This window comes from Piliocolobus tephrosceles, chromosome 5 (genome assembly GCF_002776525.5).
Source record: "Piliocolobus tephrosceles isolate RC106 chromosome 5, ASM277652v3, whole genome shotgun sequence".
NCBI classification, from domain to species: domain Eukaryota; kingdom Metazoa; phylum Chordata; class Mammalia; order Primates; family Cercopithecidae; genus Piliocolobus; species Piliocolobus tephrosceles.
The window spans coordinates 129,940,560-129,965,044 of record NC_045438.1 but is presented as its reverse complement, the minus strand read 5'-3'; the positions used below and the strand labels follow the sequence as shown (position 1 = coordinate 129,965,044).

The window sequence follows — 24,485 nt, the reverse complement described above, 5'->3', positions numbered from 1 at the left end:
CATTCTTGCTCCCCTCATTCCCAGATTCAAAACAACTTATCATCTTCCTAGGAGTTTCTCATTTCTGTTGTTTTTATTATTACTTGCAGGATTCCATGTTTTCCTCTAGAGTTTCTCTTACGTTATTTTTGGGAATAGGAGTCAGAAATTACTCCCCCCAAGTTTGCCAATTGGCAGGAACCATAACTCTTTACATAGAATTTAGCAATGTAGTCTCATTATTCTTTTAAGATCCTCAAGATTACTAGCCATTTACTGACTGAATTAGAAATGGGAACTTGATTTTCTTAATTCTAGTTCAATGTTTCTATTACATCTGAAATGTTTTTAGGAAACTTTCAGTGTATACTTTTTAGGAATAGTTTTTATATGAGTTGGAGGAAACAATGAGAATTGTTATTCAGAATCTTATCTGAGAACTGTTATTCAGAGCCAACTCATTAAAAAAATTTTTTTATTATACTTAAGTTCTGGGATACATGTGCAGAACGTGCAGGTTTGTTACACAGGTATTCACATGCCATGGTGGTTTGCTGCACCCGCCAACCTGTCATCTACATTGGGTATTTTTCCTAATGCTATCCCTCCCCTAGCCCCCTAAATCCAACACGTTTTTGTTGAATGAGTGAAAAATAATCAGATACCTCAACGAGAGCAATGAGAATTGTTTTGGAGATTGTGATAGAGGAAAGAATGAGACCAATTATTCTTAAATCTGAATATTTATAGGAATCACTATAGGAGAACTAGTTAAAAATGTAGACTTCTGAGTCTCACTTGCAGAAATTCTGATTTAGTGGCTTCATTGGGCAGAATAACGGCCCCCAAAGATGTCTGTGTGCTTATCCTCAGAACATATCCATAGGTTATGTTACATATGGCAAGGGGTAATTAAGGTTGCAGGTGGAATTAAAGTGCTGATCAGCTGATATGGGGATTACCGAAGTGGGCCCAATGTTTAAGGGTTCTTATATGGACAAGAGGAGGCAGAAGAGTCAGAACCTGAGAAATGGCGTTATGATAAAGATTTGGCTGGCTATTGATGGTTTCAAAAAAGTTGAACATGACAAAAAAGATTTGGTGTTTAGGAAATGTTAGCTTGACATGATAGTTAATTCCTACTGTACCCAGCAACCATATTCTCTTTTTTATTTCTATTATGTTCACAAACCAGACCAGTATATCTGTAGTCAAATAATTAGGATTTCAGCAATGTACTCATCAAAGACTTTATGACTTTCTTTTGGAAAAACGATTGTCAGATGATAGCTTTGTATGACAGAAACTTCATCTTTTATATACCTGTGCATAAAGAATGCTCATTCTAAGATGGATGCGAACTGAATAGAGATATCTTGATAGATAATTTCTGGACCTCTTGGGAGTTCTAATTAGTCATGAACATGTAAAAACAAATAGTATATGGTGTGCTTTGATGTAGGATAAGAGTTAAAGGAAAACAGTGAGGATGAAGAAAAGTGAGGTTGAAATGAGGATGAAAATATGGTATAAAGAAAAATACTATACAGATTTTCACAGTTTGATCAGTTCTGTGTGAGGGTAGAGTTTTTGAATTTTTGATTCCTGAACAAATGTCTCGCTTTCTTTTCCCCATTTCTTTTACTTTTCTTGTAGGATTGCATTTTTCTCTTCAAGGAATATCAGACATCTTTTCATAAAACAAGGAAACAGATTTTAGAATCCTCAGGGGAAAAGTCTTTTGAGGTTTCAGAAATGTATATATTTGGAAAATTTGAAGCTTTTTGCAAACGACTGGAGAAGGTAAGCATTATGCAGTCATCATACCCCACTCCACACCACACCTTTTTGGTGATTTTGTATTTTATGTAGTGCCATTAAGAATTATTATTCCTGATCTCTTGTCTCACTATTGTTATGACTTGTCTAATATTACTTACAGGTCACTGCATTTTATTATAACTTATTTTTTCGTTCCTGGTTACTGCCTTATGCTAGTAACACAAGTGCTATGGTCAACTTTCACATCTCTCAAGACCTCAATTTACCTCTACCTATGGAACTTCAGCTTAAAAGGCTCTGCTCTTAACAATTATATTAGGCTGAGAAAAAGTATGAGATGAAATACCTGCAAAGCCTGGTGGAAGTCAGTAGTTGTGGAATCTCTGGATGTATAAGCATGTCCTCTTTCTGAGCCAGTGTATATGGTGTGGGTGATATCTTTGCCGGACAGACATAGGTTTGATTCATTTATTAGGACTGGCTGGGAAGGAGTGACATTATTTCGGGGGAAATAGGCCAGCCCATATCAGCGACTTCTTGGAGTCATCCTTTGAAAAGTATGTAAAGATCTCATTTAGGTATTCTTCCCCCAGCTTCACTAGTTCCCTGGATCCTGCTAGTATTTAGAATCTTGTTCATCATTTGTTGGAAAGTAATGCGGGACATTACCTAGGTTGAAGACCTAGACGTGTTTGGAAGCCTATTTTTATTAGTAACTTCCTGATCAAGCCAGGACAGGAAAGTATGAGTAATGAACAGAACCAAGTTGCTGAGTGGGATCCTTCATACATACTTCTTTGATGCTGTTTTTTTCAATTTGTTTCTTTAACAGCTTTATTGAGACATAATTAATATACTATACTATTTACCCACTTAAACTGTACAAGTCAATGTTTTCTAGAATATTCACAGGGCTGTGCAGTCATTACCACAATCTAATTTTAGAACATTTTCACTACCACTAAAAGAAACCTTGTGTCCATTATCAGTCATACCCCATTCTCTCCTCTCCCCAGTTTTAAGTAACCACTGATCCACTTTCTCTATAGATGTACCTATTCTGGACATTTCGTATAAGTGGAATCATACAATATGTGGTCTTTTGTGGCTACTTTCACTTAGCATACTGTTTTCAAAGCTCATCTATATTATACCTTTTTTTTTTTTTTTTTAGACGGAGTCTCGCTCTGTCATCCAGGCTGGAGTGTGCAGTGGCGGGATCTCTGCTCACTGCGAGCTCTGCCTCCTGGGTTCACGCCATTCTCTTGCCTCAGCCTCCCGAGTAGCTGGGACTACAGGCGCTTGCCACCGTGCCTGGCTAATTTTTTGTATTATACCATTTTTTAGAACTTCATTCCATTCATCATTGAAGAATATTCCATTGTACGGATAATATCACAGTTTATTTTTCTACTCATCAGTTGATGGACATTACGATTATTTCCTCTTTTTGGCTATTATGAATAATATTGCTATGAACATTTGTGTACAAGAGTTTGTGTAGACATATGTTGTCATTTTTCTTGGGTATATGTGCAGAAGCAGAATTGCTAGGTCATATGGCAATCCATGTTTAACATTTTGTTGATAACCCCAACTAACTAGCAAAGTATGAAGTTTATGATTTCTTCACATCCTTGCCAACACTTGTTATTACCGGTCCATTCTACTGGGTATGAAGTGGTATCTCATTGAGGTTTTGATTTGTACTTCCCTGATCGCTAATGATGTGGAGCATCTTTTCATGTGCTTTTGCCTATTTGTATATCTTCTTTGAAAAAACGTCTATTCAAATTCTTTGCGTATATTTAACTGAGTTATTTGTCTTTTTTTTGTTGAGTTGTAGGTGTGCTTTATATATGCTGGGTATAACTTCCTTAGCAGATATATGATTTACAAGTATTTTCTCTTATTTTTGGGTTATCTTTTCACTTTCTTGATGGTGTCCTTTGAAGTATGATAGTTTTTAATTTTAATGAAGTTCAATGTATCACATTTTTCTTTGTTTTCCTTGTGTTTTTGATGTCATATCTAAGGAACTGTTGTACGGGGCTGTTTTATGCACAATAGATTTTAAAGAACATTTTATTTTTATTTACTAAATTAAAAAAATTGAGATGGGGTCCTGTTGTTTTACTCAGGCTGGAGTGCAGTGGCGTGATCACAGCTCACTTTGGCCTTGAACTCCTCAGCCTCCTGAGTAGCTGGGACTACAGGCATGTACCATCATGCCTAGCTAATTAAATTTTTGTTTTTTTTGTGGAGATGGGGTCTTGCTATGTTGATGAGCTGGTCTTGAACTCCTGGCCTCAAGCAGTCCTCCTTCCTCAGCCTCCCAAAGTGCAGAATTATAGGCATGAGCCACTGTGCTCAGCCAGTAGGGATTTTTGGGGGGCAAATGTTCAATTAGGCTACTAGTACAAGTCAAATTAATACACAGGTCTCACTGGTTAGGACAAAGATGCTTAATGTTCTGACTCCACTAGAGCATAAACCTGGAGGTGGGTCTCGGTTATCCTTATTTTCCAGGAGCCAGAACCCTTGCCAACCTGGGTGCCGTTTTGAAATTGGTAGTTTCAGGACTCAACCTTATTAGTGGTAAAGATGTTTGGGGGTGGGTCTAATGCTGATAGAATGGTCATCCGTCTGTGAAATAGCAGCCCAGGAATTCCTCTGACGCTAGAAGAAGTGGTCTGTAATGACCAGCTGCATCAGCTGCACCCACTCTGGTCTCTGGAGAAGCCATGCCTCTGGTTTGAAGAATACAACTTCAAGCCACAAGTGCTCAGGAACCAGAGCTGAGGTAGCACCCCCTAGAGGCCTTACCTGAAATGCATCCTGATTGCTAGGTTGTCCCAACTCCCTTGTACTAAGAACCCCTTGACAGACTGGCATCTTTCCCATTGGATAATTGGTGGATGTCGGTGTCCACTCTCAAAGGTGGGGCTGTCAAACTTAGCCCTGAAGTGTGTCCAGGATTTTACATAATCCACAAGAGATGGTTACTGAGCTGCCTAGGTGGGCTTCCTCTGATGAGTAGGGTATGGAAGGGGCCACTGTTTGACTACCCTTGTGAGCTCTTAATAGATGAAGAGGAGAGCCAGAAGGGTGCACTAAGAGCCTATTAGGGAAAGCTGAGATTTGAAGTCAGAATGACCAAGTGGCAAAGTCAAAGGGCAGACAAGACTGAGGTTGGGGTTGCAGAGCTGAGATTTCAGAGTTAGGCAGATATGTTGGGGCCCTTCGAGGAGTAAGTGAAGAAGGCTCTAGTATGTCAGTGTTAGGATATCTGAAACACACCTTTTTATGGCAGGTATAGACTTGATGGTGCATTGAGTCCTAAATAGCCAGAATGAAATGTGTACAATAGTCTTTGCTTCTTCCTCTTCCTGCCATGTAAATTTTGGTGAATATTGGTGTTTCCCAGAGCTCTATCTTCAGTTTTTTTTCTTCTCACCCTGAACATTTGTGGGAGAGAAGAGAAAAGGTGGAGAGCTGGTATTGCTGGGGGAGATTTGAGGATCTGGAGCTAGTACGTGAGGTAGGGTCTCCACTCATGGTGACGCCGAGATGAGGGAATCACAGCAAGTTGAGAACTGGAAAGGGTGCAAGGTTGGTGAGCCAGAGGAGAGACTATATATTGGTGGTGAGTACTGAGGGATTGAACATTGATAGAGAGATGTTGAAAAAGTCAGGGCCAGGACAAACTAGCAGGAGCATGGTCTTGGTTGATTCCCACAGCTGGCTTTATGTTGCTCTGTGTGGTATGGGGACAGAGGGTCCACTGGCTAAGTTTGAAGGGCAAGCATGGGACTGACCACCATGTCTGCCTCAGATGACCCCTCATCCAACCAGTCAACAAAATAGAGGACGTGTTAGTGACAGGAATTTTGTCCCGGTCTCTGGCTGTTGGAGCCAGGTGGTAGAGTAATGAGGTAAGGGTAAAGGAAACAGTCTTAGCAGGTTAGAATAACAGAGTAAGCCAGTAGTAGTTTGCTTTTTGCTCTTTAAAGTAGTTGAGTGGAGCACATGTGTTAGGAGGAGACTCAGACAGTTCCTGTGTTTATATAGAGCATGCGCAACATGCTATAAATCCCAGTGGCCTGTATTTCCTCCACATTTGCAGTGGCTTCTAGGATGATAATAGTTTTTGGAAGTGTATGGAAATAGTGGAGTAAGAGCAACAGTTGCTTTGAAAATAGTCCTTCTGGGTGACCATACACGGGGATTCATGTGAATTCTGCTGGCTGTGTAGGAGGATCAGTAGGTAGTGTAGGTGTTGTCTTTATGGTGTGTGTGGTATTTGGAAGATTCTCTGAAAACAGGTTTATTTCCTTTCTGGCCATTGGACAAAGGGGTCAGCCCTGGAGAGGATTGAGCATTGTTCTCTAAAGCAGAAGTCAAAATGGGGAAGAGTAAGGAGTAGCCTGTGGACATGAGTTTTTTGTTTGTTTGTTTTGGTGAAGCAGGTGGTGTTAGGTTGAGACAAAGGCAGCCATTTCTGAAATAAAGTCCATTGTGAGGGTTTCCCAGATCTCATCACTGGTCGGGAATGATTGCTGCCATTATTCAAGCTTCTTGGGCCAGTCTTTTACCTGAACGCAGGTGTCAAAGAGGGAACACAGGTGGATATGTGCCAATGTTAATTGTCAGAACTATAGTGAGGGCCAAAAAGCAGGGTAGAACTTCTGAGTCCAGTAATCCAGTGAAATGATTTTCAGAAAATCCTCAAGAGACCGCAGAATGAAGCTGTTTAGTCAAGTTCCCTGCCAACCTTGAAAGAAAAGGTGATTAAACTCTGAAAAAGGTTGTGAACTCTCTCTAGATATCATATAACATCTTCTGTCTTAGTCTAAGAAGTAAGAATGATGGATGACAGATTTGTCTTCTGTTTTATCTCCTCTGGTTGGTGTTAGCTAAATTATTCTAGGTCCTGTTTAATGGTTTGTGTTTTAGATCAATGATTCATTAAGAGCTTATTTTAGGGAAGTTGCCTACTATCTCATTTAAAAAAACAAAATAACATTTCTCTTTTTAAGATTACAGAAATGATAACTGTTGTGCAAACATACTCAACCTTGAGTAATTCTACCATAGAAGGAATAGATATTATGGCAATAAAATTCAGAAATATATACCAAGGGGTTAAGAAAAAGCAATATGACATTCTGGATCCAAGAAGGACAGAGTTTGACACAGATTTCTTAGAATTCATGACCAAAATCCATGGTTTAGAGGTAAGTAATTATACCTAATTTTTACTTGGTAAAGCTGAAAAGTAGTCGATAGTAATATCCAGTACTTTTTGTAAATATTTACATATGATGTTTCTATATTTATGATTTATTTTAAGTTCCTCTTTCACATTGATCAAACATATTTGCAGTGTAACTTTTAAACTACTCCACTAAAGGTTTTGTTTTTTTAATGAATAATGAACATATTTAATAAAAGACATCAGAGAATAACTAGAAGCCCAAAGGGCATTTATAGCTAGGATTCTTTTTTTTTTTTTTTGAGATGGAGTCTTACTCTGTCACCCAGGCTGGAGTGCAGTGGAGCGATCTCGGTTCACTGCAACCTCCACCTCCTAAGTTCAAGTGATTCTCCTGCCTCAGCCTCCTGAGTAGCTGAGATTACAGGCACGTGCCACCACGCCCGATTAATTTTTGTATTTTTAGTAGAGACAGGATTTCGCCATGTTGGCCAGGCAGGTCTTGAACTCCTGACCTCAGGTGATTCACCCACCTCAGCCTCCCGAAGTGCTGGGATTACAGGTATGAGCCACTGCACCTCATTTTTAATTTACATTAAAAGTTGTATTTGATTCTTGTGCTAAGGAGCCAATATTATTTTTCCAGCTCAAGAGAGAATTTGTAAACTTTATTCTTTATCAAGTGTGATAAGATTTGAGAACAGATTAGGAAGATGGATCACTCTCCCTGTGGCCTTATTCTTTATGCCTACATTCTCTCTGCTGCTATAGAGGGCAGCTCTGAAGAGGCGTTCCTATCCTGTGTGTCATAGATTAAGGGACACCAGATGGATGACGGGTAGTCAGAAAGTATGTCAGATGAGACTGTAAGATGTTTTTCTCTCACCTTTTGGGCTATAAGACCTCAGTTACTCTCTACTGTTAACTGAAACTACTGTTAACCTACGTTTAGCCCAAAGGAATGGTCTCCTCTTGCTGCAGAATTTCCTGGAGACACAAGCAGGTATAAGAATACACTTTGTACACTTTTTAAGTCTGATATCCTTGCCATGAAAGTGTGAAAAATCAGATGTTTTCCTCATGTATTTAAAAAATTCTTTTAAAACTACATTGCATGTAACCTGGGCAATATAAATACATAAGAAAGATCCTAAAATTCTACCACTCTAACGATAACACGTTTTGTTTTTGGCATGGATTTCCTTTCAGTTTTTGAAAGTTAGACTCTTTGATGCTAAGATATATTATATTTTAATTATTACTTTTAGTGTTTGGCTGGTTAGGTAGGGTGGAGTTTGCTTCTAAAATGCTTCGAAAGTTAAATCCTTATGGCAATGGGAATTTTTGAAAAACTTGTTATCTCTTAAATTCTTTTTATGATTTATTAAGAAAGATCATATGTTATAAAGGCTTTATTGTGATCTTAGATTCAAATTTTAGCTTTCAGTAAATTTAGAGCAATATTAACCTTTTAATAGTTAAATAATTTACTTGAGGCATCAGTGTTTTAATTTTTCTTCCTTTTCCAATGTTTGATTCATGGGTGTGGTATATGTTAATAGACCATACCAATATGATCTATATATACAAATGATTTGCAAAGAATGGTTCAGTTCCATCTTTTGGGTACCGGGAGTTTGGAGTTCACTGTTAGGGATGGTGGGAATATTTATTTATTTATTTATTTTTATTTTTATAGAGACGGATTCTTGCTATGTTGCCCAGGCTGGTCTTCAACTCCTGGCCTCAAGCAATCCTCCCATCTCCCCCGACAAAAGTGCTAAGATTACAGGCGTGAGCCACCACTCTGGGCCAATGGTGGGACTCTTGAAAGAACATTTTCTGCTTCTTGTACTTCCTTAGCAGTAGCAAAGAGGTTTCTGAGAGCAGCAATGTCAGAAAATGACATCTGCTGACCCTGGTGTCTATAGCGTCACTATACTATTCTACCTGAAGTTCTGTATATCCCAAAGAAAAATGCTTGTAAGGGACCTTCACTCCTTTTGTAAATTCTCTAGATCAGAAATATCCGATTGGTAATAACCTGCAAAGGCAAACCACATGTCACTTTAATTTTTCTAGTAGTCACATGAATAAAAGTAAAAAGAAGCAGGTGAAATTAATTTTAATACTCTATTCAACCCAATGTGTTAAATATTTTAAGAGGTCATTAATATAAAATCATTAATGAGATATATTATATTCTCTTTTTTGTACTAAGTCTTTGAAATCTGGCATGTATTTTACATTTACAGACATCTTGCTTCTACGTAGTGACATTTCAAGTGCTCAATAGCCACATGTGGCCAAAGTCCATCATACTGAATGATGCAGTTCTTGATAATTAGATGGTAGATGTGTTTGAGGCTTGAGGCTATCTTAATTCTGTAGGAAAGGCATTAACTGTTGTTAAACAAAACCAGTGTCTTTAACACCAAAAATCATTTAAATATTAATATTTTATTTTAGGTACAAATACAGGCATTTATGAACAGTAGTTTTGGGAAAATCTTATCTTCTCAGCAGGCTCTTCAGCTACTTCAAAGGTATTCGTAACACTTTAAGCAGTGTAGTTTCTAGGGGGGATAACTTTAAATCTGAAAATATAATTTCAAATTAAAATGTTGTTGGAAATCTCTCCTATATAAACCTTAAAACTTACAAACATAAACCTTTCAATTACCACTAAATAGACTGGTAAAAATTTGAAATAAAGAATGATATGTTCTAATTGCATTTTTTTGGTAGCAGAAAGTCTTTCAACAAGAAAATGAAATTATTTATCATGTTTCCCCTCCCTGCCCCCAGCCATGTAATATGTTGGGGGTTAATTTTATAGGTATTGTTGGAAAGGGAACAAATAATGTTTACTGCTACATACTGAAAGAATTTCTGAAAGTGAGACTATCTAAGAGTAATAGATTCCAAAACTTGCCATTTTCCCTCCTGAGGGCTCCACCTTAAAAAAGAATTGTGTATACTTAAGGTGTACGACGTGATATTTTTATATATATAGTGAAATGGTTACTACAACCAAGCCAAATAACGTATTCATCATCTCACCGAGTTATCTGTCCCCCACATTTTTCTGTGGTATGAGCAGCTGAAATCTTCTCTCCTTTAGCTTCCTTTCCCTCCATCCTAAGAGCACTACTCTCTCAAAGGGTGGGGAATCAAAGGGTGGGGAATTCCCAGATTAGAGGACTGAGTGGGACTAGAAGCCTTTCCCTTTCAGCACTGAGGGGGCTCAAGACCTGTGTCAGGAATGCTTGTGGAGCTCTTCCCTGAGAGCCAGCGGATCTAGGGTTGGGTCTGGCTTTGCATAGTACCACGGCTGTAATGATGGAGACCTGGTGAGACCATTGTAAAAAAAGTCAAAACAGAAATAACATGATTTTGACATGTGACAGTACTGCACAGATGGCAGGTACCATTTTCTTGGCGACTTCTGTCTCTGTCTCTCTCTCTGTCTCTTTCTCTCTCTTTTTACCTGTAGTATGCTGGTGTCAATTCATTTTATTACCAGAATATTGTAGTTTTTAGTATTTCCTGTGTGTCATTCAGTCTCTGAGTGGAAGTGACATTTTTTTTAGCGACAAAGTTGGTTTTATGATTATGGTTATATGGTTATATGGAATTACATGGAATTAACACTGGCAGAAGGTGAGTCAATGTGTTCTCTTCCATCTTTGCTAAACCATTTCCTCACTCATCGTGTAATCCATTTGTCAGTTTCTCTTATCTTGCTTGAATTCCCAGACTTGTCTAGGTCTCTCTTAGTTATAGGCATTTCTGACCCATTTGTAATTTAAATAATTATTTTTGTTACTCTCGACAGATGTCTGTCTTTTCCATAAGATAATTGTAGGTTCCAGGAGAGCTAGGACTGTACCTCCTATCTTGTTCATTGCTTTATCCTAGGACAATGAATGAGGGCTGGTATGAATATTTGTCAAATGAATGAATGGATATTTACTATGACAGCAGTTCTTAAGTATATTTCTCATTTAGTTTTTAGTTATTCAGCTTCAATTGCTTTTAGATTTCAGAAGCTGAACATTCCCTGTCTTCAATCAGAAATAAACCACACAATTGAGCGTATTCTTCAGTACTATGTGGCTGAACTCGATGCTACTAAGAAGGCAAGTGGCATGTTTACAAATAAAACGGTACATTAGCACAAAAAGAAAAAACAATCTGAAAATATTTGCCATCATTGTCTCATGCCAAGCTTTTCAGAGTGATTCTTTCACTGCTAAGGAGCACTGATGCTCCCTTCTGGGTGGGAAGGTGCTTGACAGTGTATATTGCTGGACAGCCAGATTTACACCTCTTTGCTCTGAACTGTCTTGCCAGTTATCCCACCATCATTTATTGAATAAGAAGTCCTTTCCTCATTGCTTGTTTTTGTCAATATTGAGTATGTACCCAAAGGAATAAATCATTCTGTCATAAAGACACACACACGCATATGTTCCTTGCAGCACTGTTCACAATAGCAGAGACATGGAATCAACCCAAATGCCCATCAATGGTAGACTAGATAAAGAAAAGGTGGTAGATAAAAAAGAACGAGATCATGTCCTTTGCAGGAATATGGATGAAGCTAGAGGCTATTATCCTAAGCCAACTAGAGCAGGAACAGAAAACCAGATACCACATGTTCTCACTTATAAGTGGGAGCTAAACACTGAGTACATATGGACACAAAGAAGGGAACAGTAGACACTGGGGCCTACTGGAGGGTGGGAGAAGGGAGAGGATCAGAAAAAGTAACTAATGGACACTAAGTTTAACACCTGGGTGATGAAAAAATCTGTACAACTAATCCCCGTGACATGAGTTTGCCTATATAACAAACAAACAGGTAACCCTGAACTTAAAAATAAAAGTTAAAAAAACTATCTTATTGCAACCGTTTTCTGGTGTGTGTATAGCAAAGCCCGTTTAAGTTAGTATTTTTACCTATAGAAATATGGGCTCTAGATACTGTTATGACAGATACTAATATTATGCAGCTATGTGCTCCTTTTGAATACCTCCTTGAACTTTGGGATAAGGGCAGAAAAAAAATACATGTAATAGGAAATAAAGGTGAAGAGAAAATTAAGTGTCGTATATGGGCAACATCATTGTTTCAAAGTCTCAGGTTATCTCGGATGTGCATTTACATATTTATTGACTACCTACTGTATATAAAATGTGAATAATGATGAAACATTACAAAGGTAACTGTATATATTTTTTTGCCTTCTCCCTTGTATTGAATTCAAACATTAACACCAGATTTTTAATTACAGCTTTATCATTCTCAGAAAGACGACCCCCCTCTTGCTCGCAACATGCCCCCTATAGCAGGAAAAATACTGTGGGTGAGGCAGCTCTATCGCCGTATAAGTGAGCCCATCAATTATTTCTTTGTAAGCCAATAATTAAATTTTAATATATGGATTTTAATATAACAAATGTATTGTATCCTACAATATTCGTGTCCACTGAAGTAGCCAACGAAGAGCCAATTCTTTTACCAGAAAAGGAAAATTTAGTTTGTAAATATACTTGAGAGAGACAAAGTCAATTCCTTCAGGTTCAGTAGATAAACCAGTCTAATTACAGTTATCTCAAAGTCAGTGAATCTTATAATTTTATGTCTTTTAATAACACAGGACACCTTGTAAAGCCTATTTAAAAAAATAAAAATAAAAAATTTGAAAACACAGTAAAGTACAGGCCTGGCACGGAAGCTTACTTCTGTGTATGGGCAGATAGGTCACTGATATATACTCAGTGAAGGTGGAGATAAACCCAGAGAGTATATTCCTGTGTGAAGAACTGCCACTGAGAGTGGAATATAATACAGTTGATGCATTCTCTGTGTCCTTAAGATTATTAGAGTTCTGAAAAACAGGACGGTCTTGGGCCCTGTTGGCATTCTGAAACTGCCAGTTTGTCTTTTCTTTGTCCTTGTTATTTTCTTAAATTTTATTTAAGAGACAGAGTCAGAAGGCAGAGTTGGTTTGCCTGATCTCGTGTCTTTTGCTTATAGAACAACATAACTACAAAACAGTAGTTTTGCAAGTAATTGTATTATTTAAGCATTATTAAAGATGAAGATTCTGTTGTTTCTCTTTTGCTGCTATCATTTGTGTCATTGTTCTGAATATTAAAAAAAAATTAAAACCCTGAGTCCCTACTCGGGGGACTCAGTTGCTGATTGACTTTGTGGTGGGAGGGCCCTGTTTGACATGTGAATCGAAACCTAAATCTTTTGTTTTTTACCTTAAGAAATTTTATTATTTATTTATTTATTTATTTATGGTGGAGTTTTGCTTTGTCGCCCAGTGCAGTGGCGCAGTCTCGGCTCACTGCAACCTCCGCCTCCTGGGTTCAAGTGATTCTCCTGCCTCCAGCCTCTGGAGTAGCTGGGATTACAGGCACCCGCCACCATGCCTGGCTAATTTTTTTATATTTTTAGGAGAGACAGGGTTTCACCATGTTGGCCAGGCTGGTCTTCAACTCCTGACCTCAGGTGATCCACCTGCCTTGGCCTCCCAAAGTTCTGGGATTACAGGGGTATGCCATGGTACCTGGCCAATAAATTTTATTTTATTGTATTTATTTATCTTTTTGAGACGAAATCTCACTCTGTCACCCAGGCTAGAGTGCAGTGGTGCGATCTCAGCCTACTGAAACCTTCGCCTCCCAGGTTCAAGTGATTCTCCTGCCTCAGCCTCCCGAGTACCTGGGATTACAGGTGCCTGCCACCACACCTGGCTAATTTTTGTATTTTTAGTAGAGACGGGATTTCACCATCTTGGCCAGGCTGGTCTTGAACTCCTGACCTCGTGATCCACCCACCTCAACCTCGTGATCCACCCACCTCAGCCTCCCAAAGTGCTGGGATTACAGGGGTGAGCCACCACACCCGGCTAAGAAATTTTATTTTTATTGTTTGATACATGGTTACCTTTTTTTGTGTGCTGGAATTTAGGAATTTGCCCTGATACTCATGGTTCAAGGAACGTCAGTCAATTATATCTTGTCTAGAACAGTGGGATGGGATCAGAAAATGAGGTAGAGACTCTGAATGCCTGGGGCAGGCTGTGGGGCTGGACGCATCTCTCTCTCTAAACCCTTTCTTTCCTTTTCCAGTCTTCCCTCTATGTACTGATAACTTTTCCCTACTTCTGCCGCCTGCTGATATGGCCTTCTGTATCTCTGTTTTACTGTGAGGCAGAATCTAAACTGGTAGCATAATTATTTGATATCATTTTACATATAAATACTTTCATTATTTGGATATAAAAACATTCAGCAATCTTTTAAAGTAAATCTTTCTTTTCCCTTAAAAAAACAGAAAAACTCAGACATTTTATCAAGTCCGGACGGTAAAGCTGTCATCCGTCAGTATAACAAGATCTCCTATGTGCTGGTGGAATTCGAGGTGGTCTATCACACAGCCTGGATCAGAGAGATTTCACAGTTACATTACGGTGTGTATAATACTGCAGTGAGCCTGCAAAGTAGGGATTAGGTGATTTTGAATAAATTCATAGTTCTGGAGAACTTTTTCCATCCCTTCCACATAATCTTAGGATAGTTACAATTTAGATTTAGGGATGCTACAGTGATTTATTTGTTTACAATTGTTAACAATATTCTGATTTTATAAGCGAAAATGATCATAACCTTGAAGTTGACATACTTAACTTAGGATTTTCTACTGAAAAACAGTATTTGAAAGTAAAAATATCTTTAGGGATATTTCTCCAGACTTTATGAAGGTGTTCATATTCAGTTGTATCATGGTATAGATTCAAATCTCAGTCCCATTCTGGGGAAAAAAATTGCATCCTGCCTTCCTTCCTCTCTCCCTGATTCCCTTCCTTGCTGTGTCCCTCCTTTACTTTCTCCCTTTTTTTATTACTGAATTTAATTTCAGATTTGAGCTCCAGTAAACGAAGCGTTTTAGTGCACTGTGTCTGTGTGCCTCTCAGGGGAGGGCTTATGTGTTGCCAAGGCTTTGGGTGGAGTTAAATGTGAGACGGGATGGTTCTTAGCCATCATCCAGCCCTCCGGGATGTTGTTTTTGTGTAGGCTCAGTGGTTGGCCAGTTCAGATTCCTGCTTTGTCTCGTCTTAACCTTAAGCTCTTAGTTATAATCTCAATCCTAAACTCTTATCTGTGATCTTGGCGGACCCCTTACCGTGTCCCTTGGTAGAAAGGTTTCTCCCTCCCAAACCAGGGTCTCCACCTAAGCAGAGCACAGCACTGCAGGCGCAGGAAGCACCAGTTCTGCAGGTGGGTTGCTGGAACGATGGTGAGAGGAATCACTCCTACTTTGGTTCCAGAACTCATGTATTTTAGCTGTGTGGGGACACAGCACTTATCTACAGGCCATTGATTCACAGCATACCTGCATCCTAGAGGACAGTGCCCCAGTCCCTGCAGGGTGTCGTCCCTAACAGGAACCATAGGTAAGCCTGTAATAAGCCACTTTTATCAGGCCAGCTGTTTCTGGGTGCTGTGCTATATGGAGGACCCTGTGGACTCTAAAGAAAGTCTGTTTATGGAGCAAAACTCTCAAAGGAGCTTCGAGAGGAGCTTAAAACTCAGACTATGGAAAAAGGCAAAAGAGAATTTTTAACAACTGAAGCATATACGGGTTTTGTTTTGGTTCTACAATGCCATGCACTTAAATTTTTTTTTTCTCCTGGTGGTTTTTCTGCCCTCAATACCCTTTCTCTTATCTGCACATATTCAAAAACAAGCTCTACAGTCACCTGTTTCATACAGCCTTTCCTTATTCTTCCTGGCAGAAAATAATAATTCCTCCAGAGCTCACCACACACTTCGTCTGTAGCTCTTTCTCATGACACTTACTGCTATATAGATCTACCCTGTGTCTCCTACACATTCCAGCGTTACCCTCTATGTCTGTTTCATCTGATATCCTTTAAAAAGCGGTCATATCTAACATTCATACAGTGCTCACCATGTGCCAGACTTTGTCTCGGCATGTTACATGTATTGTGCAAATTACTTTAATCCTAACAGCAACCTCCAAGGAACTATTATTAGCCTTGTTTTACAGATGAGAAAACTGAGGCACTGACACGTTAAGTGGCTTGCCCAAAATCACACAGCTCATTCAAATTCAGATAGTCTGGCTCCCAAATCCGTTCTCTTAACAATTGTACTGTACTGTTTCTAATAGTACCAAAAATGATGCCTGGCATGCTTGGGGGCTCTTAAAATATTTAAAAAATGTCCAATAAGTAGACATTAGACAATCTTGATGAATAATGATTTTATCAAGTTTCCCGAAGAGTTTGTTTCCCTTGAGAACATCAGTTGGCCCCTGTTGGGTGCAATATACTCATTGCAATGGATTGATACCCAGGAGAAGTGGTTGCATACAAACAATATGAAGTAGAATTCTTTCATACTTTCAATACTAAGTATAATTCTTTCATGTTTTTTCACAAGTAAAACAAACAATCAGTAGAATTCTTTAATGTCTTTTATTTCATTTCAGAAAAGTGAATTTCTCTGGAAGGCTTCCTTTATCCTAGTGACGTGACTGTACTTGGCCATGTAGGAGTTTGTAGTAATAATTAGATATGTAGCATCAGCCTCCTTTAGTTGGTTGCTCTGTAAAGTTTCTCTGATGGTGATTCACATAGGATGAAATGCTCATTTTGTCCCGGAGCAGAATTCCTGGCTGTCGTTATTGGTCCATTTTAGTTGTCTTGTTGACCTTTTTGTCTTTTCAAGCAAGCTCATTTCACTGTTCAAAAATTCTTTTGGAATCTCCTTGATAGGATAAGTGATTTATTTATCTATTTATTTTTATTTTACTTTAAGATCTGGGATTTCTGCTCTGATCCACCCGTCATCTAGGTGTTAAGCCCTGCATGCATTAGGTATTTGTCCTAATACTCTCACCCCCTCTTGCTCCTCACCCCCCAACAGGCCCCGGTGTGTGCTGTTGCCCTCCCTGTGTCCATGTGTTCTTATTGTTCAACTCCCACTTATGAGTGAGAGCATGCGGTGCTTGGTTTTTGGTTAGGATAAGTGATTTCTAACACATCTTAAAAAGATTCTAAATGAGTTGGATAAAATTTTAAGTTGAAATTGTCATGAAACTTGCATCATTAAGGGCCATATCAAGACTAATTTTATCTGATGAGTAAAAGTCAACTAACTTCAAAGAGATATACAGACTATTTTCATTTTACTGGAAGTTTGATGTGGCCACATTCAACAAAACAATGTGAAGTTTGGAAGATGTGGTGATTATGATAAAATTCTCATGTTCGTAGTGTTTGTTAATACAAGATGTAATTCAAACTAGCACATACTAGTCTATAATAAGTGTTTTATTATTATGCCTGTAGAAGTTCTTTGTATTAAGCTGACAAATAATCTAAGGCTACCCAGTAAGAACGGCTTGGGCCTATGTATTTCAATTCATAATAAAATAGATATCTGAAAATGCCTGTTTATATGAATGATGTTTATGTGAGATGTAGTGTAAAACATCTTCCCTCCATTCTAGGAGTTCACAACTCAATGGTATTTAATAAATATTTCTTACTGATATTGAGTCTAATTATCAGAAATTCAGGATGGAGATTTAATTTAAATAAACCTCTTTAAAGAAGACAGTTTGGGGTCTGAGTGGGAACGAGTTTGAAATGAGGTGGGGCATCTTTTGTGATTCTAACCATCTTCTGCTTCTTTCTCAAGGGTCAACTCATAATCCATAAGATAAACTAACATAGATCTCTTCAACCCACTCAGAAAAATATTGCAATTCATAGCACAAAGCACCATTCTTGGTCAATGTTTCTCTCCCTGGATCTGATTTTATGGCTTTGCAGACACTCTTCATTCATTTATCTTTGTTTTGAGTATTCACTATGTGCCAGACGCTGTGCCTTAGCATCTGGGGCATCTAAAACATCTCCTTTGCCCTCAAGAAGTTAGTAGTCCAGGGGGCAAGACAGAAACATAAACAGAGCTGGAAGCAGAAAGGAAATTCAGAATGAGTTAATGTCAATCATTATTTATTTGTAGCTTTACAAGCCACGCTTTTTGTGCGACATCCAGAAACAGGGAAGTTGCTGGTTAATTTTGATCCCAAAATTTTGGAAGTTGTTCGGGAAACTAAGTGCATGATCAAAATGAAGTTGGATGTACCAGAACAGGCAAAGAGGTTGCTAAAATTGGAAAGTAAATTGAAAGCAGACAAACTGTATTTGCAGGTAAGATAGATTATGTTTTCTAATTATATTTGAAGGAGCTTTTTGGTTAAAAAAAAAATATATATATATATACACATATCCCTGCAGTTATGCTTCATGGCATTGAGGGAAAATTTGTTAATATGTTGATTCTTGATAGAATTAAAATACTGACTTGCAAACCAAAGAAAAGATTGGAAATGGAAAGCAAAAAGTGAGAAGATTTAGGTTTCTGGATAATGACAGTGACGAAATAGCAAGTTTCAAAAAATATTAATGTAATTTTATAGATCTTGTGCATTAAATTTTATAATATACTTATCCTAGAATATTTATAAGATATAAATTAATAAAGTGGGGTGACAGTACAATACAAATAGAGATGATTGTCAACATTGTGAGGCAAAAAGGAGTATTATTTCAATTAAAGTTCACTAGTACGTCAAACTAAAATCTAACAAAATGAAAATGGCAGGCAAACACTGACATTAAAAGGTACTGCTGGGCACGGTGACTCACGCCTATAATCCCAGCACTTTGGGAGGTCAAGGTGGGTGGATCACTTGAGGTCAGGAGTTCAAGACCAGCCTGGCTAACATGACGAAGCCGGGTGTGGTGGTGTGCGGCTGTAATCCCGGCTACTCGGGAGGCTGAGGCAGGAGAATTGCTTGAACCTGGGAGGTGGAGGTTGCAGTGAGCCGAGATCATGCCACTGCACTCCAGCCTGGGCGACAGAGTAAGAAAAAAAAAAAAAGTGCCGTCAAGGGTTGGTGATTGATTCAACCTTTGATTCAAAGGTCGAATCAAAGTATATTCAAATCCTAACACATTGTTTCTAAAATGTTTGGCAAGAGTTAAGTAACATGAGAATTTCTTTAGAAAGCCAGTTAAAATAGCAAGCTGCATTAACTCATCTTCTTTGCTTTTCTTGGCAGGCTGTGGACATATATTTTGGGAATGCAGGAAATTATATAAATGCAAGGACATTTTTCCTGAGTACAATTAGTAATAGCAAAAGACTAGAGTCTAACTTCAACAATAGAGAACTGATTAAATATGAGTTATAAGATAACTACACAGACATTAATGGAACAGCTGAGTATTCAGTGAGAAAATGAACTCTATTTGTGTGGTACAAAATTTATAATTTTATAATCAATCATATAATAAATAAACTACAAACTTTTCCTGTGGTTTTTTTTTTTTTTTTTTTTTTTTTAGACAGAGTCTTGCTCTGTTGCCAGGCTGGAGTGCAGTGGCATGATCTCCGCTCACTGCAGCCTCCTCCGCCTGCCAGGTTCAAGCGATTCTCCTGCTTCAGCCTCCGAGTAGCTGGGACCACAGGCATGCGCCACCATGCCCAGCTAATTTTTGTATTTTTGGTAGAGACGGGGTTTCACCATGTTGGCCAGGATGGTCTCCATCTCTTGACTTTGTGACCCACCCACCTCAGCATCCCAAAGAACTGGGATTACAGGCCTGAGCCACTGCACCTGGCCTATTGTTTGTCATTTTTATGATAGCCCTCCTGGTGAGTGTGGGGTGATATCTCCTTTTGATTTTGTTTTCATTTCCCTAATGGCTGGTGATTGTTGAGCATCTTTTCATGTGCTTACTAACCTTTTGCATACTTTCCTTCAGCAGCATCTATTCAGATCCTTTGCTCATTTTTAAATTGAGTATTTGTCTATTTTTTTGATTATAAAGTTCATTTTAGGTTTTAAATACTAGTCCCTTATCAGATATATGATTTGCAAATTTCTTTTCCCTTTTTTTTGGGTTGTATTTTCATTTTCTTGTTGGTGTTCTTTGAAGCACAAACATTTTAAATTTTGCTGAAGTCCAGTTTATCTACTTTGTCTTTTGTGTTTTTAGTGTCATATCTAAGAAACCTTTTTCAAATCCAAAGTCATGAAGATTTATGCAATGTTGTTTTGCAGCAGTTTAGCTCTTACCAAAATAGCATTTATTTTTATTTTTATTTTTATTTATTTATTTTTTGAGACGGAGTCTGGCTCTGTCACCCAGGCTGGAGTGCAGTGGCCAGATCTCAGCTCACTGCAAACTCCGCCTCCCGGGTTCACGCCATTCACCTGCCTCAGCCTCCCAAGTATCTGGGACTACAGGCGCCAGCCACGTCACCTGGCTAGTTTTTTGTATTTTTTAGTAGAGACGGGGTTTCACCGTGTTAGCCAGGATGGTTTCGATCTCCTGACCTTGTGGTCCTTCCGTCTCGGCCTCCCAAAGTGCTGGAATTACAGGCTTGAGCCACCACGCCCAGCCTATTTTTATATTTTTTTTAAACTAGAGTAACATTAGCATTGTAGAAACTGACTTTGGCATCAGAAGCTACGCATGAGCTTTTTTACTGGCTAGCTGTGATTTTGGAGGATTGGGTTTAAATGTACTGTTATAAATCGAAGCTAATATAGTTTGCATTACACTTACAAGATTTTAGCTAGTATTGAACAATATCAAGAAAGTCAAAGTTCTTTAGCCAGTGTCAAGTATAAATAAAACTTCAACTACAAGTAATGTATAAAGGGGAAAGAGGAATCAAGAGCTTTGAAATTATTAGGTAAAAATTGAAACAGTTTAAGATTATTCATTTGGAGATAAAGTAACTTGAATCCGCATTTCCCACACTATACGGTAGTAAAGTACAAAATAGTGAAAAATTGATCATCATGGATCATCTTTAAAACAACATCTAAGAGATATTGTAAAACCTTATTCTGTTTGTGTGGAGAAGCTAAATTTATTTTGACTTACGAAAGCAAGCGTGACATCAGTGATAAGATGAGTATGTTTTTAATGTGTCAGAAGATAAGGAACAAAAGAGGAAATGTGTAATGACAGATATCACAAAAAGATAATTCAAACTACTTAATATACATCTAGACAGACAAATAATAAATATGAAAAATGAAGATGTGGAAATTGCTATTGACTTGTTTAAAGGAGATGCTCAGGTAATTTACAGGTACAGAAAAAGTATGGTAAAACAGCATAAGTTCAAATGGGCAGCTGTCATCATGGCAGGACCAAGAAGAAACTGGGATTATGAAACTTTCCTGGCATGAATCAAAATGTGACTGCTACTTTAAAATGAATTAAAATAAAACATGCCATTTCAACTTCTTACAGGATCTTCTGCAATATTATGATGAGTTATGTCAGGAAGTGCCTTCTGTGTTTGTCAATTTGATGACCCCTAAAATGAAAAAGGTTGGTATTGCTGAAGGTTTATATTGATTTTCCTGTTATTTAAAATTCTATTTCGGTTCTATAAATTACGGATTTTGAAACATCTATTCTTCTTTAGACCCTCTATCTTTCTAGTTCAATTTTACAGCTCTTTTTTTCTACAGTATTTCTTGTCTAAGTTTCGTTGCCTTTGAAAAAACAACTAAATCCAAATCATGAGCACTTTTTCTGAAAATTCATGATTGTTTCCTGGACAGCCAAAGATGGTTAAAAATAAAAAGTCATCTTTATTCAGTGTAATAGAGGGAAAATATATGTAAGAAAATATAATATATAGTATTTGCAGGTGATAAATCCTCTTCTATGAGTGCAGACGCTCCTGTTAATAGAAGTAGTTGTGTTTTTACCTCCTTTAGGTGGAATCTGTGTTGAGGCAAGGACTCACAGTGTTAACATGGTCGTCTTTAACACTGGAAAGCTTCTTTCAAGAAGTTGAATCAGTTTTGGATATGTTCAATCAACTTTTAAAGAAGGTATGATCTATACATTTAAAAAGCTATCAACATATATACTCAGGATATAAGTAATAGTTTGATTATTATGAAAGCTCTTTAAAGGGTATGACTTTTAACTAAAAGGACATCCATTAGGTTTAAAATATAATGCTTTGGGCCGGACACAGTGGCTCACACCTGTAATCCCAGCACTTTGGGAGGCTGAGGTGGGTGGATCACGAGGTCAGGAATTTGAGACCAGCCTGGCCAGCATGATGAAACCCTATCTCTACTAAAAATACAAAAATTAGCAGGGCATGGTGGTGTGCGCCTGTAATCCCAGCTACTTGGGAGGCTGAGGCAGGAGAATCATTTGAACCCGGGAAGTGGAGGTTGCAGTGAGCTGAGATCATGCCATTGAACTTCAGCCTGGGAGACAGGGCAAGACTCCGTCTCAAAGAAAAAAAAAAAAAAGCTTTATATTTCTTTTACTGGATTGGGGTCTTCATTTAAGGTTGCTTTGTTCTTATTCCTGAATTACCTTGCCTTTAATATGTTGAAATGACGGTTCAACTTCACACTATAGCTTATAATATAGGATAATTGTAGACTGTCAAAAATGCAGAGGAAAGTGCTTAAATATTAATATTAATGTATTTAACATTAACTAGATGAGATGATCATCAAATTGAAGATGGTCTATTGATTTCTGACGTGTTGGCTACATAGAACATGACCGTCATTTTAGATGTGCTGGCCTGTCTGCCATGGCAGCATGGTGTGATACATAAACTCAGGGGCTTTGGAGTTAAATAAGGATTCTCTGCCTGTTACTAGCTATGTGTTCCTTACCAGGTTGCTTTACTTCTCAGAGCCTTGGTGTCTTTAGTTGTAAAACTGGGATATCAATGCCTTCCGTGCTGGAATCAGGATTAAAGGAGATAACACATATAAGGTTATGGCACATGTTATTGCTCAAGAAAAATTTAGTTTTATGTCAAGCTTTTTTTGCAGATGTCCTCCTAAAATGTTCACCAAATTATGCTTGGCTCAATATGTAAGTTTCTAGATTTAGCCTTTTAAATTAATTTATAACTCAAGCCTGTTTTGGATGAAAACCTAGCTCTAAAGGAGAGTTTTTTTTTCTTACATTTTTCTTCCTTGTAGGTCAGTGACTTGTGTGAAATGCATATTGATACAGTTCTAAAGGAGATAGCCAAAACTGTGTTGATTTCTCTGCCTGAAAGTGGTGCTATCAAAGTAGAAGAGATGTTGACTCTCAATGAGGTATGCATTTGTTCATTGAATTAGAATCACAAAAATATTGGCTTATAAACCTAAAATGTGAAATTTCAGTCTAAAAGTAGAAACCTAGGTCAGTAGCATTTAGACTTTTTTTTTTGGACATTCTCTGCTCCAAGGACTGTCATACCTTCAACAGCAAAAGCCCTGGCCACACCCTAGACTAACATTTTGTTGATATCCTAAGCCTAATGCTGGCATTTCCTGAGGCTCTGTAAGTGATTCACAGCTCTTCTTCCACTGTGCATGGCTACCAGGGCCATATCATCTTTCTCGTGGCTTTAACTCCAACATACTTTCCCTCTAAGTCAGTCAGAAACCTGGGAATCATCTAGACTCCTTTCCTCACCCCTTCATTTCGTATATCCAGCCAGTCCCGAGAGGCTTATCCGGGACTTTTTTTTTTTTTTCTTTTTTTGAGATGAAGTTTCACTCTTGTCACCCAGGATGGAATACAATGGTACGATCTCAGCTCACTGCAACCTCTGCCTCCCAGGTTCAAGTGATTCTCCTGCCTCAGCCTCCCAAGTAGCTGGGATTACAGATGTGCACCACCATGCCCAGCTAATTTTTGTATTTTTAGTAGAGACGGGGGTTTTGCCATGTTGACCAGGCTGGTCTCGAACTCCTGACCTCAGGTGATCCACAGCCTTGGCCTCCCAAAGTGCTGGGATTACAGGTATGTGCCACTACTCCCAGCCTAGGATTTTTTTCTTACTCAGATTTTGCTTGAATTTCAGCCTGTTCTTTCCCTTTCTAGGTCACGCCCTTACTGCTCATTTTGACTTTAGCAATTCATTTGGTGATCCAGCTGGTCTCACTGCTTCCATGTTTGCCCTGACACATCCATCCACATTGCCATCAAATCTGATTGTGCAACACCCCAGCTTAAATCCTTCTTGGCAGTAGCACATAGTCTTTGCAGGATAAAATCTAACCTCTTCAGCATTGTGTTATGTTGAAACTATTTGGATACCTATTTATCCTCCATTGACTCAAAAGCACAAAGACAGAAACCCTGTCTAATCATTTTCAAGTCCCAGCACATAATGTGACCTCTCTCATAAATTCAAGACATGAATTTACATCTTGAACTGAACTCCTTCCTTCCTTCCTTCCTTCCTTCCTTCCTTCCTTCCTTCCTTCCTTCCTTCCTTCCTTCTTTCCTTCGTTTCTTTCTCTCTCTCTTTCTCTCTTTCTCTTTCTTTCCTTCTTTCTTTCTTTCTTTCTTTCTTTCTTTCTTTCTTTCTTTCTTTC

At 38.3% G+C, this 24,485-nt stretch overlaps 1 protein-coding gene across 3 annotated transcripts in view; it reads left to right on the top strand.

The window, feature by feature from the left end:
• The window catches only part of DNAH8 (dynein axonemal heavy chain 8), a 322,448-nt gene that overhangs the window by 51,435 nt on the left and 246,528 nt on the right, over window positions 1-24,485 (top strand). For all 3 annotated transcript variants that reach the window (XM_026448101.2, XM_026448099.2, XM_026448100.1), the window contains 10 exons: window positions 1,636-1,782; window positions 6,801-6,998; window positions 9,446-9,522; window positions 11,019-11,118; window positions 12,277-12,396; window positions 14,334-14,469; window positions 18,059-18,246; window positions 21,373-21,453; window positions 21,849-21,965; window positions 23,094-23,213. In XM_026448101.2, the coding sequence (XP_026303886.1) occupies window positions 1,636-1,782; window positions 6,801-6,998; window positions 9,446-9,522; window positions 11,019-11,118; window positions 12,277-12,396; window positions 14,334-14,469; window positions 18,059-18,246; window positions 21,373-21,453; window positions 21,849-21,965; window positions 23,094-23,213 (1,284 nt within the window). The remainder of the gene's footprint in view (window positions 1-1,635; window positions 1,783-6,800; window positions 6,999-9,445; window positions 9,523-11,018; window positions 11,119-12,276; window positions 12,397-14,333; window positions 14,470-18,058; window positions 18,247-21,372; window positions 21,454-21,848; window positions 21,966-23,093; window positions 23,214-24,485) is intronic.